The following is a 16,060-nucleotide window of genomic DNA, read 5'->3' on the forward strand; positions in this document are numbered from 1 at the left end:
CCAGCATCTTGAAGGGGCACAAAGCCCCTGCCGAGGCCCAGGTCGGGCGGTGTAAAGCCCTTGAGAGCCCCAAGGAAAGGTGTCCTCAGGACACATGTTGAGGCTCTGAATTCAGACACCCAACACTGCACAGATTCTTCAGAAGCATAGCTGGAGGCAAGGCTGGGGGATGACAGGGAAGAGCAATCCCTTGGAGGACACTGTCCAGAAGAGGAGCCTTTCACCAGTCTGTTTACCAGGGCAGTCGTGAGCCATCAATGCAAAGACGTTAGGGAAGCCATGTGCAAGCAAGGCCTGGAGATCCGAGGGGGAGCCAAAGAAAGGTTCTTACTTCACCCCACCCCACGCCCACGGCTGACGCTCACCACAAGACCTGCCCAGCCCCAGGCTCTGGTGGACCCACGGGGAATCTGCTTCCAGCCTTGTGTCCTCCTGCGGTGCCATGTTAGAATACGGAGGGTATTTTGCTAGAGGAGGTGGTAGTTTCTCATTCCTGTGATATTTCAGCAACATCAAGCACAAACCCAGCCTCTGCACCTCCTCCTCTCTAAACTGGGCTGCTGGATTTAGTAAAAAACAAAAACGCACACCCAATTAAATTTGAATTTCAGCATAAGAATGCTTCAAATAGTTGTGGGACATGTTTATACTAAAAAAGAATTTGTTGTGGATCTGAAATTCCACCTTAGCCGGATGGCCCTTAATTTATGTCTGAAACCTTACCTCTAAGAGTGTGGCCAGAAGCCCGCGGGGAAAAGGCAGCGGCACTGGAATTCCGCCAAAGCCTTTACTGTATCACCGCACCTTAGCTCGGGGCAGCTGGCTCAGCAGCTTGGAGAAGCACTTGGAAAGCTTGGAAAGTCACTACCAGTACAATACTGGACATCCCACCGGCTGCACGAAAGCTACTCCCTACGTGTCGAAATCTACTTCATTCAAAAAACAAAAAGACTGTAGGAAATGGGCAAGTTTCCCAACACAACAGCATTATGGCTGCACGCAGTGTTTTGATTCACAATTACTTTAAAAGCTTTCATTTCCATCCAGGGAACTCCAGTGGGAAGCAAATGTTATTACTCTTTTCTGAGGGGTGGTTCTTAGAGAGACACACGATGAGCACAGGATGGGTGAAGGTGGTACACTCAGTAATTAGCAGAGCTGACACTAAAACTTAGACCTTATATTCCTTACATACCAACTCTGAACTCACTGGTCCCCCAGCCAAGGCTCTTACTCCAAAACATGTCCACCCAAATCCAGAAAATACATCCGTGAAACACTATCAACTGCTTGATTCCCAACTACATGCTCTTAAGTGTTTATAATTCAGAGGAAAATAGGAACATCATATGTACTATATAATGTACATATGCACTATATGGGTATACGTGTGTATATATAAACTGTGAACCATTTCCCTCTTCAAAGCTCAACCTGAAACTGCATGGAAGGTGGGAGGCATTCTGGGAGGTCTCAAAGGATTTAGTTGAATTTATAGAGGGTTTTTTTTGTTGTGTGTGCATTTTTAATCTGGAGCAAAGACAGTGGGAGAAGAAAGCAGGGATTCTCAGGTGGACTGAGTGCCTTTACATGACCTGTAACCCTCAGAGAGAGGCACTACGGATGAAACCTCACCATCCCCAAGTCCCAAAGATGGCCGGTCAGTGTAGGTAGGTCCTGCTTCTAAACCCCAGAACTACAGACCCTCATCTCAGAAGAAAGGCCAATGGTCTGAGGACTGAATCTGAGGAAGGACATACACCACTATCACCCCTGCTAGATAGACCCAGAGGCTACTCAGTTGAGTGAGGTTGAAAACAGACCCCTGGCTCTGTCTCCAAGAGGCTCCTTTCTGCACGAGAAGGCAAAATGGTGCGGTGGTTAGGAAGATAGGCTTTGATCTCAGACAGACAGAAGTTTATATCTAAGCTCTATTGCTTGCTAGCTGTCTAATTACGGACAAGGAGCTCAATCAGAGCCTCAGTTTTGTTAGGTATAAAATGGAGCAGTTGAACACCTAGTTCATGGGTTTCTTTTGAAGATTAAATGAGATACTGCATATAAAGCACTTCACATGGTGCCTGACACACAGTAAAGGCTCAATAACACGCTTTCCCAAATCTGTGATTCAGCCTAAGAATCATTTCCTTGTAGGCAAAGATCCCTGTCACCAAGTCCAACTCCCTACCACAAAAATAAGGCTTGTGGTTCTCTGACTATAATGAAATGTGTACAAACAACCAGATTAGTTTAACTCCTCACTGGGATCATCTCAGGCCTTTGAGGAAAATGTTAATAAATTCTATCTACACACAACATAGTCGAATGCTTCCAGAGGCACAGAAGCACCGTCCCAATTTGAGGGCAATTTACTTCCACCTGTTTCTCTCTCCTCTGCTTCTGGGACTCCTGTTAGGCATGTGTTGGTGTGCTTGATGGTTTCCCACAGGTCTACGAGGATCTGCTCATTTTTCTTCTTTCTTTTTTCTTTCTGTTCCCCAGACAGGATAATTGCATTTGACCTAGCTTCAAGTTAACTGATTCTTTCTTCTGCCAGCTCAAATCTAGTGTTGAGCCTTCTAGTGAGTTTTTCATTTCAGTTATTGTATTTTCAACTCTAGAATTTATATTTGGTTCTTTTTGATTTGTCTTTCTTGATATTCTCTATTTGGTGAGACATCATTCTCTACTTTTCTTTCATTCTATACACACCGGTTTCCTTTAGTTCTTGAATATATTTATAATAGCTGAGCTACTATCTTTTTCTGTTACATCCAACCTCTGGGCTTCCTCAGGAACAGTTTTCTAACTGTGTATGGGCCCTGCTTTCCTGTTTCTTTGCATGTCTCATTTTTTGTTGTTGTTGAAACTGGACATTTTAAATATAATGTCAACTCTAGAAGTGAGATTCTCCTCCTTCCCCAGGGTTTGTTACTGTGGCTGCTGTTTGTTCACTGACTTTCCTGGACTCATTTTGTAAAGTCTGTGCTCTTTGTCATGTGCAGCCACTGAGGTTTCTGCTCCACTAGCTTCGTTTTGAACTAAGGATTAGACAGAGATTTCCTTAAATACTTTAAGCCCACGAGCCTCCCACCTTTGCTGAGGACCTCTATGTGTGCGTTGGGACTCGCCTGTGATGCTCCAGCAGGGTGGTGACAACTCTGCCTTAGCCCCCACCTTCTGCTTATACACAGCCTCAAGTTCAGCCAGAGGTGAGACTTTAGGGCTTTCTCAGGTCTTTCCTGGGCATGTGCACAACTCTGTATGTGCATGTGGATTTCTAGATTCCTAAGAATATGTCAGAGCTTTCCAAAGCCCCCTGGACAGCTCGTTCTCCAGATTTTCCTTTCAAGATCTTTGGTCAGCCTCTTGCTTACCCCAACCGGTATTGCTACCTCAGGCAGCTGTGATGTTAAACGGTGATCGCTTTCAACAAATGCCCTGGAAATAGCGCTTTCCCACTGAGAAAGCTCTGAGTCAGGTCAAATATAGGCAAATCCTCTGAATGGGGCCTTTGCAGCGAACTGCCACAGGAGTCAAATAGTGACCTAGGGATGGGACTTCTGGGGGAGCTCCAAAATTGTTTGGCCCCCTCCAGTGGCCGTGAGGCTGCTAGTTCTCACAGCTACCATGTCTGGGAGGCTGCTGGTTTCCAAGGCTACCACAGAGCCTGGAAGAGGGGATCGGAATAGGACAAGTTAAAACACAAAGCTTGCGACTTTACTGTTATTCAGATATTTGTCTTGAATAGATGCTCACTGGATTGTTTCAAGCCTTTGGTTAAGAACCCTGAAACAACTGATTTTGATAACGTCTGCCGGTGGTGTTCTTGTTTTCATGGAGGAACAGATGATGCAAGGTCCTCACTCCACCATGCCAGAAGTGCTAACCCATTTATTCCCTGTGTTATCACTTAACCAAATAGATTAAGGAGGAGTGTCCAGAACCACAGGATTAACAGCACTCTGCCAGACTGAAGGCCATACAAGCAACCAGCCGCACAAGATGGAGGGAAAAGGAGTTGCTTTGCCCCTAAAGCATGGCCCGGAGCTGAGCCACAGTGACCAGGAGCAACACTGTTCCTGGTACATTTTGTTCTTATTTCTTGCTATCATGGGTCAGTGATCTGACCCTGCCATAAACAGCGTCCAGAACTGAAGACTGCAGCCTCTGGAATAAGGCCATTGCCCGGTTATTGCCACCATCACCACTCTCGTTCACAGAAGATATTTATTAAGCACTTATCTGCCCTAGAGTTCCAAGGTAAGCCTCAAATGCCCTGTTGTCAGATGCCATAAGGTTTATGGTGGTCAAAGGTTGATGCACTCAAGATGTTTAACTCTAGGGAAAAGTGAAAGTTCTTAGAGGCATGGAATCCTGAGTCTGGAAGGGAACCCAAAGATCATCAGGTTTCACTATCCATCTATAGCCTGATATTCCCCACAATATCCCCACTAAGTGGTTGGTTCCATCTACACTTGAATACCTCTCAGTGATGGGCAACTCAGAATATCTTCAGCTGGCCATCCTAAGTATTGGAAACTTTCTCTTTGTTTTGTGAATGAATGCAGAGACACACTCAGAACTGAGAAGCTGTTCCGAGAGAGGGAGGAATGGAGACCAGAGGCCTTGGAGGCTAACGTGGGTACCTGGGGCTATTCCACATGAGAGGTCACCTAATCTGTGCCTATGCCTGAAAACCAGGTGTGCCTCTCTACTGTGGATGATACCACCTCTTATCTAATGCCTCTGCAGATAAACACTTTAATTCAGGTGAAGGGCATTGATAAGCCTAAAGTGAAGCCCTGGTACAATTCAAGGAAGGAGCATAGGCGGTCACGGATCAGGAGTGTAGGCTTTGGAGTCTGACAAATCTGTACTTGAATCCTGGCTCTGCCCTTCGAAAACTGTGTGTTCTTGAGCTATTACCTAACCTCTCTGAGTTTGTTTCCTCATCTGTTAAATGGGGAAAATAATACTATTTACCTCTCACCGGTGTGGTGAGAGTTAAATAAAATAATATATAAAAAGTCTTGGCACGTAGTAAACGCTAGTATTGTTGTAAGATACAGCTTGCGAGCCTAGAGGAAACCTGAGGTTATAGCCAACTGGGGTTTCACTGAGAATAAGTCACGTCAACCAATCTCATTTCTTTTCTTCTTCTGGTTACTGAGCATGATATACACTCTTGATTTTAATCAAACAAACCGGAGGGTTACATGGTCAGGGGTAAGCTGGATAGCAGCAGAGCTGGGTGGATCTGTAAAGACACCTTTAATGGAATGCCCTGGGGTTCTGCCCTTGCCCCTGTCTAGGACAACATTCTCATTAAACGTTAGAATGAAGATGCAGCAAACACCTTGCTGGAAAGGCAAGCCAATACACCAGCATAAATATTGAAATTTATCTTACCAAAGCCAAGAAAGTGAAATGAAAGAGGGATGTTGTCTTGCATTCAGGTAAAGAAGGAGCAATGTTCCAAGATGAAGGATTGGCTGGGGAGTGATCATGTCACAAGACTCATATAAATATCCATCCACCCGTTCACTCAATCACTCATTTAATAACTGTTGGAGTATCTACTCCAGGTTGGCCACTGCTGAGGAATTATAAAGATAAAAAGACATAAATTCCTACTCTCAGGGAGTTCCCAGTTTAGTGGGAAAACAGACCTGGAAATGATTTTTTTTTTTTTTTTAATGCTAAGTGTTAAGATGTACCAGGAACAGCACAATAAAAGAGGAAAGGTCGCCTAATACTGCTTTACAGCAGTCATACTGAGATGAGACTCAGAGGATCGGCAGGCATTTTGCCAGACAACTTGATATGGGAAGGAATGGTCGTCTAGGTAACCCAACATCGAAGGCCCTGAGACAGAGCTGTCTCTTCTGGTTGACCCTGAACGACGACTTTACATATACATTTGGGATTTGGAAACGGTAAGATGCACAGACGCGTCAGGCCTCTTGTCTCACACCCCCAGCCCCATTACACTCCTGGACACATCTGTATCTTACCATAGGTGATGACAAGCAGCACAAAGTTGAGGTTTTTGAAGAGTCGGACGATGGAACTTAAGTATGAAGCATCAGGGGACGCCAAGGCATAGCTTAGGGATTGGGCCCTGCTGGGGGCATGTTTGGGCTTCTCCTTGAATACTGAAAGGAAAGAAACAGAGAGATCACTGCAAATCCCTACGGTCCCACCCTGCAGAGCTGATACATGGACGAGAGCTGACTCCCTCATCTGAGAATGAACTAAGACTCCAAAAGGAAATATTAATTCTTCAATTAAATCCTTTATAGTCTCCTCTCTTGAAGCTGCATCTCACTGTCTGTGGCTCCGTGACTGTGCCTTGGATTATTTTTTCTTAATGGCCTTTGGACGGCTGCAATCACTGGGCTTCCCAGGCAGTATTCAAGGATCAAGGAGCCGAGTAACAACCGGGGAATAACATACAGCAGAGCACTGAAGAAATTCAGTAGTAACACGGAGATAGGAAGGAAGTGAGAGCTGAGGCTCTGGGATCAGTGAGCCCAGTTAAGGACTCAGCACCAGAGCTCCCCCCAGGGGGGAAGGGACTGTGATGCCCATGCTGAGCACAGAGCCTGGCACATGCTGCCCATAAACATTCCCCGAATAAGAGAAAGAATCTTCTTCTATTGGAAAGACCCGGAGTCCGTCCCTAGTTTCTCGAAGTCTGAATCAGACATCTGCCCCATGAGAAACCAGAGGATTAACACATGCTCCTGTAGGTGTGACCACTCTGATAGGAAGGACTGGGGAGGGACAGTGGGAAAACCATTTGCTTTATGTTCTATTTTCAGTACAACTGGTACAGTCCATTTGACTGCATTGATGGCGGTTCAGTTCTCTGGGGGCCAAATCAGTTTAACCAGCTGTTTGGCTAAATTGGTCCCCCAATTGGGTCCAAGTACAGAAGCACCTTGGTGTGTCCCCAGCCCCCATGAGAACACCTCTGAAAGGTCAGGAAACTGCCTCCAGCTAGAGGAAGCTCTGGAAATGAGGTTTAGTCTCTTGAAGATCAAAGGTCTCCCCCCTCCATCCCGATAACCCTCCAGCCCTGACTTCACAGCCCTGCTCCTTCCTTCTCCGGAAACAGTCCTGGGTAACTTCCCACCACTGGGTACTTCTCAACCATTGTCTTGCCTGTTCACCTCCCCTTCTATCAGGGGAAAGAAATCAAGGCAAGAGCTTTTTTTTAATCTCGGCAACAGCAGCTGTTTGCTCAAGGATCTGGCAACCACAAACCACAGTTTGGATAAGATTTTTCAGTTCTTTATTCAATGAGTAACCGTCTGTGCTTACTAGTAAAATGCAAAGTGTAGAAATGGCCTACCTCCAGGATCTCTGCAAAGAACCAGGCCCTTATCTGCTACAAACACAAGAATTTGGAGCTGAGCACATTACAATTTGAAACTTCAAGTCTGGCCGAGATGGTTCTTTCCTGTTCTCAACCACAGCTTCAAGGCTTCTCACCTTCCCAGGAACACCAAGTTCTCCGTCCAAGAGATCCTGTGAGCTTTGAAAAGCCATCGGGCAGCCCTTCCTCAGCTTGGACCCCGGGGAGGATATGACACAGTGAGAATAGCTGGATGACATACATGATTATAAAACTGTTTGACTCTGGAGTTGAGGCCAGCAGGAAGGAATGACACCTTTAACGTGTGAGGTGGAACTTTCAGATATTAGGAAAGACAGCTGGTTAACTTTTAAAGACAAATGACTCACTGAAAATGAAAACCTCTACTGAATTTATCACAGCCCATGTGATAGCACTCAGAAGAGAAAAAAGGATATAAATGAACCAAATACCTCAATGATTAAATATACATACATAGAATATTAATAATATTAATAATTATTAATTCTCTGGGGCTGGTGGCTGGGATTAACAGGTACAAGGCTAAGTTAATGGTCATTCTTTTCTTTATGCTTTTTTGTATTTTCTAGATTTTTTCCATAATGAGCGCACCTTATACACATTTTAAAAAAGCATTTTAAAATGTGGGCCCCAGGCATTCCCAGGTGAATGTATGAGAGCATTAGTGCTTGTGGGTCAGTCCTATTTTGTTTTCTTGTGTTCCAGAAATTTAGGGTATGGAGTTAGACAAGCTTAGGCTGGAATCCAGCCTCTGCCACTCACTGTCTAATCTTGAATAATTCCCTCATCTCCTCGTAAGTCACTGTTTCCTCTTGGTTAAGTGAGACTGATGCTGGTACCTCCCCTATAGGGCTGGTACCTCCCCTATAGGGCCATTGAGGAGTCAGTGAGATTAGGCGCACTCAGCACAGGGCCCGTGACATCATAAGTGCTCACCAGGGCTTCATCAAGGGGATCAGCAGGCTGCCCATTCACTCTAATGAGGTCATACTGGGGAACTGGTTAATTACAACTAACCTTTACTGAACAGCTAACAAAGTACACAGGACCAGCTAGCACTGAATCGGCAGCAACTACTCGGGCTAAAACATTTGAAGACCATTGGAAGCCTGGCTTCCAGTTTCTATAGATATGTTTTATAGATTACATGGGACCTAGAATGCTGCTCTAGGGCCACAATCACAAGGTCCTCACCCAAGTCAGCAGGACCTCCCTGCCTCCCCGACCCCCATGAGCCTATTAATGACCTTACCGATGATGACAAGGATGAAAAGCAGAGTGGCCACACCTGCTATTATGTAGAACATGATGCTGATGTGGTAGGCAAGCTTGTCCTGGTCTTTGATGTTGGGTACCAAGACAGGAGGGACCAAGAACCCAATGGCAATTCCAAGCTATAGAAGACAGAGACAATCAATCGTTGTATCAATGGCCCAGAGGTGACAGCACACATTTAAGAGCCTCCTAATTAGAAACATAATCCCCAACTTCCGGTCCTTCTTAAACCTCAAACAGGGATTGTTTCCCCCCTCAAGACATCAGAGATCTTTCTTTTGATTGACAGCTCAACTCACACACCCTTGACCACTCTCACTACCACAGACTGTGAAAACGATTATAGTCGGGGTTCTCAGTGCTGACAGGCTTTTCTCTGGGTACAAACTAATGAAGAATGGTTCCTATACTCCCATCCCTACGGTAGAGTAAAACAATGCTGGTTTTGCTTTTTGTGCCATTTAAATTCTTGATTTCACTGTATCTGTTCACCTGGAGCTGAGAGACCAGCTGAGGGAAAAATTCTACACCCTACAACCTCAAGAACTTGCATTCAGTGAGAGATAGAAGCCTAATGTCGTTACCACATTTACAAACACAGAAGCTTAAGTTCATTGTGTAAGTTAACTTTGTAATTTATAAAGCATCTGTGGTGTGAAGTCACACAACTGCATAAATTTATACACACAGGACATGCGCACATGCAAAGTGGCTATAAATGCACATACAAACACAACCCAACAAACTGTAACATCTTATATCTGCGTTGCAGTTCAAACTCCAGTGACCTGAGATAACATGCCTTGGGTGTTTCTGAGGCAGAAATGCCTTGATTCAGGAGTGACTAGCTGGGATAGAACTCCCCAAACCCTTCTGCCACACAAAATACCAAGGTGGAAATTTGAAAATAGTGTGAGAACACACGAAATACCCAGGTCCAAATTGTAAGAGTGACAGAAGCTGAGTAAGTCTTTTGTGTTAAGGTCCCATGTTTCCTTTATTGAACTTGCAAGCAACTGCAGGGAGAGAAGCAATTTGCTTTCAGGCCAACACCATTCATCAGCTGCCAACGTGCTGACCATCATTATTGGTTTTCCAGCCTGTCAATTATAGCCACTCAGGGTGGTCACTAGTGATTCTCAGCTCTGAAATACTCTCAAAAGTCATCATCAGTAGGCTCAGTGCAGGGTTGTTCCAATGTACACTGTATACAATCAACAAATCAAACTGATCTTTAAAGCATCTACTATTTGAGGAGATTGGTTCAAGATGGCCGAGAAGGACGTGCTCTCACTCCCTCTTGCGAGAGCACAGGAATCACAACTAACTGCTGAACAATCGCTGACAGGAAGACACTGGAACTCACCAAAAAAGACACCCCACATCCAAAGACAAAGGAGAAGCCACAGTGAGACGGTAGGAGGGGTGCAATCACAATAAAATCAAATCCTGTAACTGCTGGGTGGGTGACTCACGAACTGGAGAACACTTATACCACAGAAGTCCACCCACCGGAGTGAAGGTTCTGAGCCCCGCGTCAGGCTTCCCAACATGGTAGTCCGGCAACAGGAGGAGGATTTCCGTAATCAGACTTTAAAGGCTAGTGGGATTTGATTGCAGTACTTCGACAGGACTGGCAGAAACAGAGACTCCACTCCTGGAGGGTACACACTAAGTCGTGTGCGCATAAGGACCCAGGGGAAAGGAGCAGTGACCCCACAGGAGACTGAACCAGACCTATCTGCTAGTGTTGGAGGGTCTCCTGCAGAGGCGGGGACCAGCTGTGGCTCACCACAGGGACAAGGACACTGGCAACAGAAGTTCTGGGAAGTACCCCTTGGCATGAGCCATCCCAGAGTCCCTCATTCACCCTACCAAAGAGCCTGGAGGCTCCAGGGCTGGGTCGCCTCAGGCCAAACAACCAACAGGGAGGGAACTCAGCCCCACTCATCAGCAGACAAGCAGATTAAACTATTACTGAGCCCTGCCCACCAGAGCAACACCCAGCTCTAAGCACCACCAACCCCTCCCATCAGGAAGCACGCACAAGCCTCTTAGACAGCCTAATCCACCAGAGGGCAGACAGCAGAAGCAAGAAAAACTACAATCCTGCAGCCTGTAGAACAAAAACCACATTCACAGACAGATACACAAAATAAAAAGGCAGAGGACTGTGTACCAGATGAAGGAACAAGATAAAACCCCAGAAAAACAACTAAACGAAGTGGAGATAGGCAACCTTCCAGAAAAAAGAATTCAAAATAATGACAGTGAAGATGATCCAGGACCTCAGAAAAAGAATGGAGGCAAAGATCAAGAAGATGCAAGAAATGTTTCACAAACACCTAGAGGAATTAAAGAACAAACAAACAGAGATGATAATACTATAACTGAAATGAAGAATACACTAGAAGGAATCCATAGCAGAATAATTGAGGCAGAAGAACAGATAAGTGACCTGGAAGACAGAATGGTGGAATTCAGTGCCACAGAACAGAATTTTAAAAAAAGAGTGAAAAGAAATGAAGACAGCCTAAGAGACCTCTGGGACAACATTAAACACACCAACATTCGCATTAGAGAGGTACCAGAAAGAGAAGAGAGAGAGAAAGGAACCGAGAAAATATTTGAAGAGATTATAGTCGAAAACTTCCCTAACGTGGGAAAGGAAATAGTCACCCAAGTCCAGGAAGCGCAGAGAGTCCCAGGCCAGATAAACTCAAGGAGAAACATGCTGAAACACATAGTAATCAAATGGACAAAAATTAAAGACAAAGAAAAATTATTAAAAGCAACAAGGGAAAAATGACAAATAACATACAAGGGAACTCCCATAAGGTTAACAGCAGATTTCTCACCAGAAACTCTACAAGCCAGAAGGGAGTGGCACCATATATTTAAAGCAATGAAATGGAAGACCTACAAGCAAGATTACTCTACCGGCAAGGATCTCATTCAGATTCCACGGAGAAATCAAAAGCTTTACAGACAAGCAAAAGCTAAGAGAATTCAGCACCACCAAACCAGCTCTACAACAAATGCTAAAGGAACTTCTCTAACTAGAAAACACTTCTCTAACTAGAAAGCGACCTACAAAAACAAACCCAAAACTATTAAGAAAAAGGTAACAGGAACAAACATATCGATAATTACGTCAAATGTGAATGGATTAAATGCTGCAATCAAAAGACACAGATTCACTGAATGGATACAAAACAAGACCCTTATACATGCTGTCTACAAGAGACCCACTTCCAACCTAGGGACACATACAGACTGAAAGTGAGGGGATGCAAAAAGATATTCCATGCAAATGGAAATCAGAAGAAAGCTGGAGTAGCAATACTCATATCAGATAAAATAGACTTTAAGTTAAAGAATGTTACAAAAGACAAGGAAGGACACTACACAATGATCAAGGGATCAATCCAAGAAGAAGATATAACAATTATAAATATATATGCACCCAACATAGGAGCACCTCAATACATAAGGCAAATGTTAACAGCTATAAAAGAGGAAATCGACAGTAACACAATAATAGTGGGGGACTTTAACACCTCACTCACACCAATGGACAGATAATCCAGACAGAAAATTAATAAGGAAACACAAGCTTTAAGTGACACAATAGACCAGATAGATTTAATTGATATTTATAGGACATTCCATCCCAAAACAGCAGATTACACTTTCTTCTCAAGTGCACACGGAACATTCTCCAGGACAGATCACATCTTGGGTCACAAATCAAGCCTCGGTAAATTTAAGAAAATTGAAATCATATCAAGCAACTTTTGTGAACAAAACGCTATGAGATTAGAAAACAATTGCAGGGAAAAAAGCATAAAAAACACAAACACATGGAGGCTAAATAATATGTTACTAAATAACCAAGAGATCACTGAAGAAATCAAGGAGGAAATCAAAAATACCTAGAGACAAATTACAATGAAAACACGACGATTCAAAACCTATGGGATGCAGCAAACAGCAGTTCTAAGAGGGAAGTTTATAACAATACAAGCCTACCTCAAGAAATAAAAAAAAAACTCAAATAAACAATCTAACCTAACACCTAAAGGAACTAGAGAAAGAAGAACAAACAAAACCCAAAGTTAGTAGAAGGAAAGAAATCATGAACATCAGAGCAGAAATAAATGGAATAGAGACAAAGAAAACAATAGCAAAGATCAATAAAACTAAAAAGCTGGTTCTTTGAGAAGATAAACAAAATTGATAAACCTTCAGCCAGACTCATCAAGAAAATGAGAGAGAGGACTCAAATCAATAAAATTAGAAATGAAAAAGGAGAAGTTACAACAGACACTGCAGAAATACAAAGCATCCTAAGAGACTACTACAAGCAACTCTATGGCAATAAGATGGACAACCTGGAAGAAATGAACAAATTCCTAGAAATGCACAACCTTCTGAGACTGAACCAGGAAGAAATATAAAATATGAACAGACCAGTCACAAGCACTGAAATTGAAACTGTGAATAAATATCTTCCAACAAAAAAAAGCCCAGGACCAGATGGCTTCAGAGGCGAATTCTATCAAACATTTAGAGAAGAGCTAACACCTATCTGTCTCAAACTTTTCCAAAATATAGCAGAGGGAGGAACACTCCCAAGCTCATTCGATGAGGCCACCATCACCCTGATACCAAAACCAGACAAAGATGTCACAAAGAAAACTACAGGCCAATATCACTAATGAACATAGATGCAAAAATCCTCAACAAAATACTAGCAACAGAATCCAACAGCACATTAAAAGAATCATTCACCATGATCAACTGGGGTTTATCCCAGGAATGCAAGGTTTTTTCAATATATGCAAATCAATCAATGTGATAAACCATATTAACAAATTGAAGGAGAAAAACCATGTAATTATCTCAATAGATGCAAGAACACTTTTGACAAAATTCAACACCCATTTTTGATAAAAATCCTCCAGAAAGCAGGCACAGAGGGAACTTACCTCAACATAATAAAGGCCATATATGACAAACCCACAGCCAACATCGTTCTCAATGGTGAAAAACTGAAACCATTTCCTCTAAGATCAGGAACAAGACAAGGTTGTCCACTCTCACCACTATTATTCAACATAGTTTTGGAAGTTTTAGCCATAGCAATCAGAGAAGAAAAAGAAATTAAAGGAATCCAAGTTGGAAAAGAAGTAAAGCTGTCACTGTTTGCAGATGACATGATATTATACAGAGAATCCTAAAGATGCCACCAGAAAACTAGAGCTAATTAATGAATTTGGTAAAGTAGCAGGATACAAAATTAATGCACAGAAATCTCTTGTATTCCTATACACTAATGATGAAAAATCTGGAAAAGAAATTAAGGAAACACTCCCATTTACCACTGCAACAAAAAGAATAAAATACTTAGGATTAAACCTTCCTAAGGAGACAAAAGACCTGTATGCAGAAAACTATATAAGACACTGATGAAAGAAATTAAATATGGTACAAACAGATGGAGAGATATACCATGTTCTTGGATTGGAAGAATCAATATTGTGAAAATGACTCTACTACCCAAAGCAATCTACAGATTCAATGCAATCCCTATCAAATTACCAATGGCATTTTTTACAGAACTAGAACAAAAAATCTTAAAATTTATATGAAGACACAAAAGACCCCAAATAGACAAAGCAATCTTGAGGGGAAAAAAAAAAGGATCTGGAGGAATCAGACTCCCTGACTTCAGACTATACTACAAAGCTACAGTAATCAAGACAATATGCTACTAGCACAAAAACAGAAATATAGATCCATGGAACAGGATAGAAAGCCCAGAGATAAACCCACATACCTATGGTCAACTAATCTATGACAAAGGAGGCAAGGATATACAACGAAGAAAAGACAGTCTCTTCAATAAGTGGTGCTGCAAAAACTGGACAGCTACATGTAAAAAAATGATATTAGAACACTCCCTAACACCATACACAAAAATAAACTCAAAATGGATTAAAGAACTAAATGTAAGACCAGACACTATAAAACTCTTAGGAGGGGCTTCCCTGGTGGCATAGTGGTTGAGAGTCCGCCTGCCGATGCAGGGGACACAGGTTCGTGCCCTGGTCCGGGAAGATCCCACATGCCGTGGAGCAGCTGGGCCTGTGAGCCATGGCCGCTGACCCTGCGCGTCCGGAGCCTGTGCTCCACAACGGGAGAGGCCACAGCAGTGAGAGGCCCCCGTACTGCAAAAAAAACCTTTTAGGGGAAAACACAGGAAGAACACTCTTTGACATGAATCACAGCGAGATCTTTTTTTTTTTTAAATTGTTTTCCTTGTTTCTATTTCATTTATTTCTGCTCTGATCTTTATGATTTCTTTCCTTCTACTAACTTTGGGTTTTGTTTTTCTCCTTTCTCTAGTTCCTTTAGATATAAGGTTAGATTCTTTATGAGATTTTTCTTTTTTTTAAAAAAAATTATTTAGTTTTGGTTGCATTGGGTCTGCTGCTGTGCACAGGCTTTCTCTAGTTGCAGCAAGCGAGGGCTATTCTTCCTTGCAGTGCACGGGCTTCTCATTGCGGTGGCTTCTCTTGTTGTGGAGCACGGGCTCTAGGTGAGCAGGCTTCAGTAGTTGTGGCACACAAGCTCAGTAGTTGTGGCTCACGGACTCTAGAGCACAAGCTCAGTAGCTGTGGTGCACGGGCTTATTTGCTCCACGGCACGTGGGATCTTTCTGGCCCAAGGCTTCAACCTGTGTCCCCTGCATTGGCAGGCAGGTTCTTAACCACTGCATGACCAGGGAAGCTTTTTTCTTGTTTCTTGAGGTAGGCTTGTATTGCTATAAACTTCACTCTTAGAACTGCTTTTACTGCATTCCATAGGTTTTGAATCGTCGTGTTTTCATTGTAATTTGTCTCTAGGTATTTTTGATTTCCTCCTTGATTTCTTCAGTGATCTCTTGGTTATTTAGTAACATATTATTTAGCCTCCATGTGTTTGTGTTTTTTATGCTTTTTTCCCTGCAATTGTTTTCTAATCTCATAGCGTTTTGTTCACAAAAGTTGCTTGATATGATTTCAATTTTCTTAAATTTACCGAGGCTTGATTTGTGACCCAAGATGTGATCTGTCCTGGAGAATGTTCCGTGTGCACTTGAGAAGAAAGTGTAATCTGCTGTTTTGGGATGGAATGTCCTATAAATATCAATTAAATCTATCTGGTCTATTGTGTCACTTAAAGCTTGTGTTTCCTTATTAATTTTCTGTCTGGATTATCTGTCCATTGGTGTGAGTGAGGTGTTAAAGTCCCCCACTATTATTGTGTTACTGTCGATTTCCTCTTTTATAGCTGTTAACATTTGCCTTATGTATTGAGGTGCTCCTATGTTGG

At 43.0% G+C, this 16,060-nt stretch overlaps 1 protein-coding gene across 1 annotated transcript in view; it reads right to left on the bottom strand.

Annotated features, from left to right (window-relative positions):
- Positions 1-16,060, bottom strand: part of FLVCR2 (FLVCR choline and putative heme transporter 2) — a 61,462-nt gene that overhangs the window by 22,345 nt on the left and 23,057 nt on the right. Inside the window, exons 2-3 of the mRNA XM_065871546.1 lie at positions 8,658-8,799; positions 6,018-6,158 (exon numbers count right to left, since the gene is read on the bottom strand). Of these exons, the coding sequence (XP_065727618.1) occupies positions 6,018-6,158; positions 8,658-8,799 (283 nt within the window). The remainder of the gene's footprint in view (positions 1-6,017; positions 6,159-8,657; positions 8,800-16,060) is intronic.

The sequence above is a fragment of the Phocoena phocoena genome, chromosome 2 (assembly GCF_963924675.1).
Source record: "Phocoena phocoena chromosome 2, mPhoPho1.1, whole genome shotgun sequence".
Taxonomy (NCBI): Eukaryota; Metazoa; Chordata; class Mammalia; order Artiodactyla; family Phocoenidae; genus Phocoena; species Phocoena phocoena.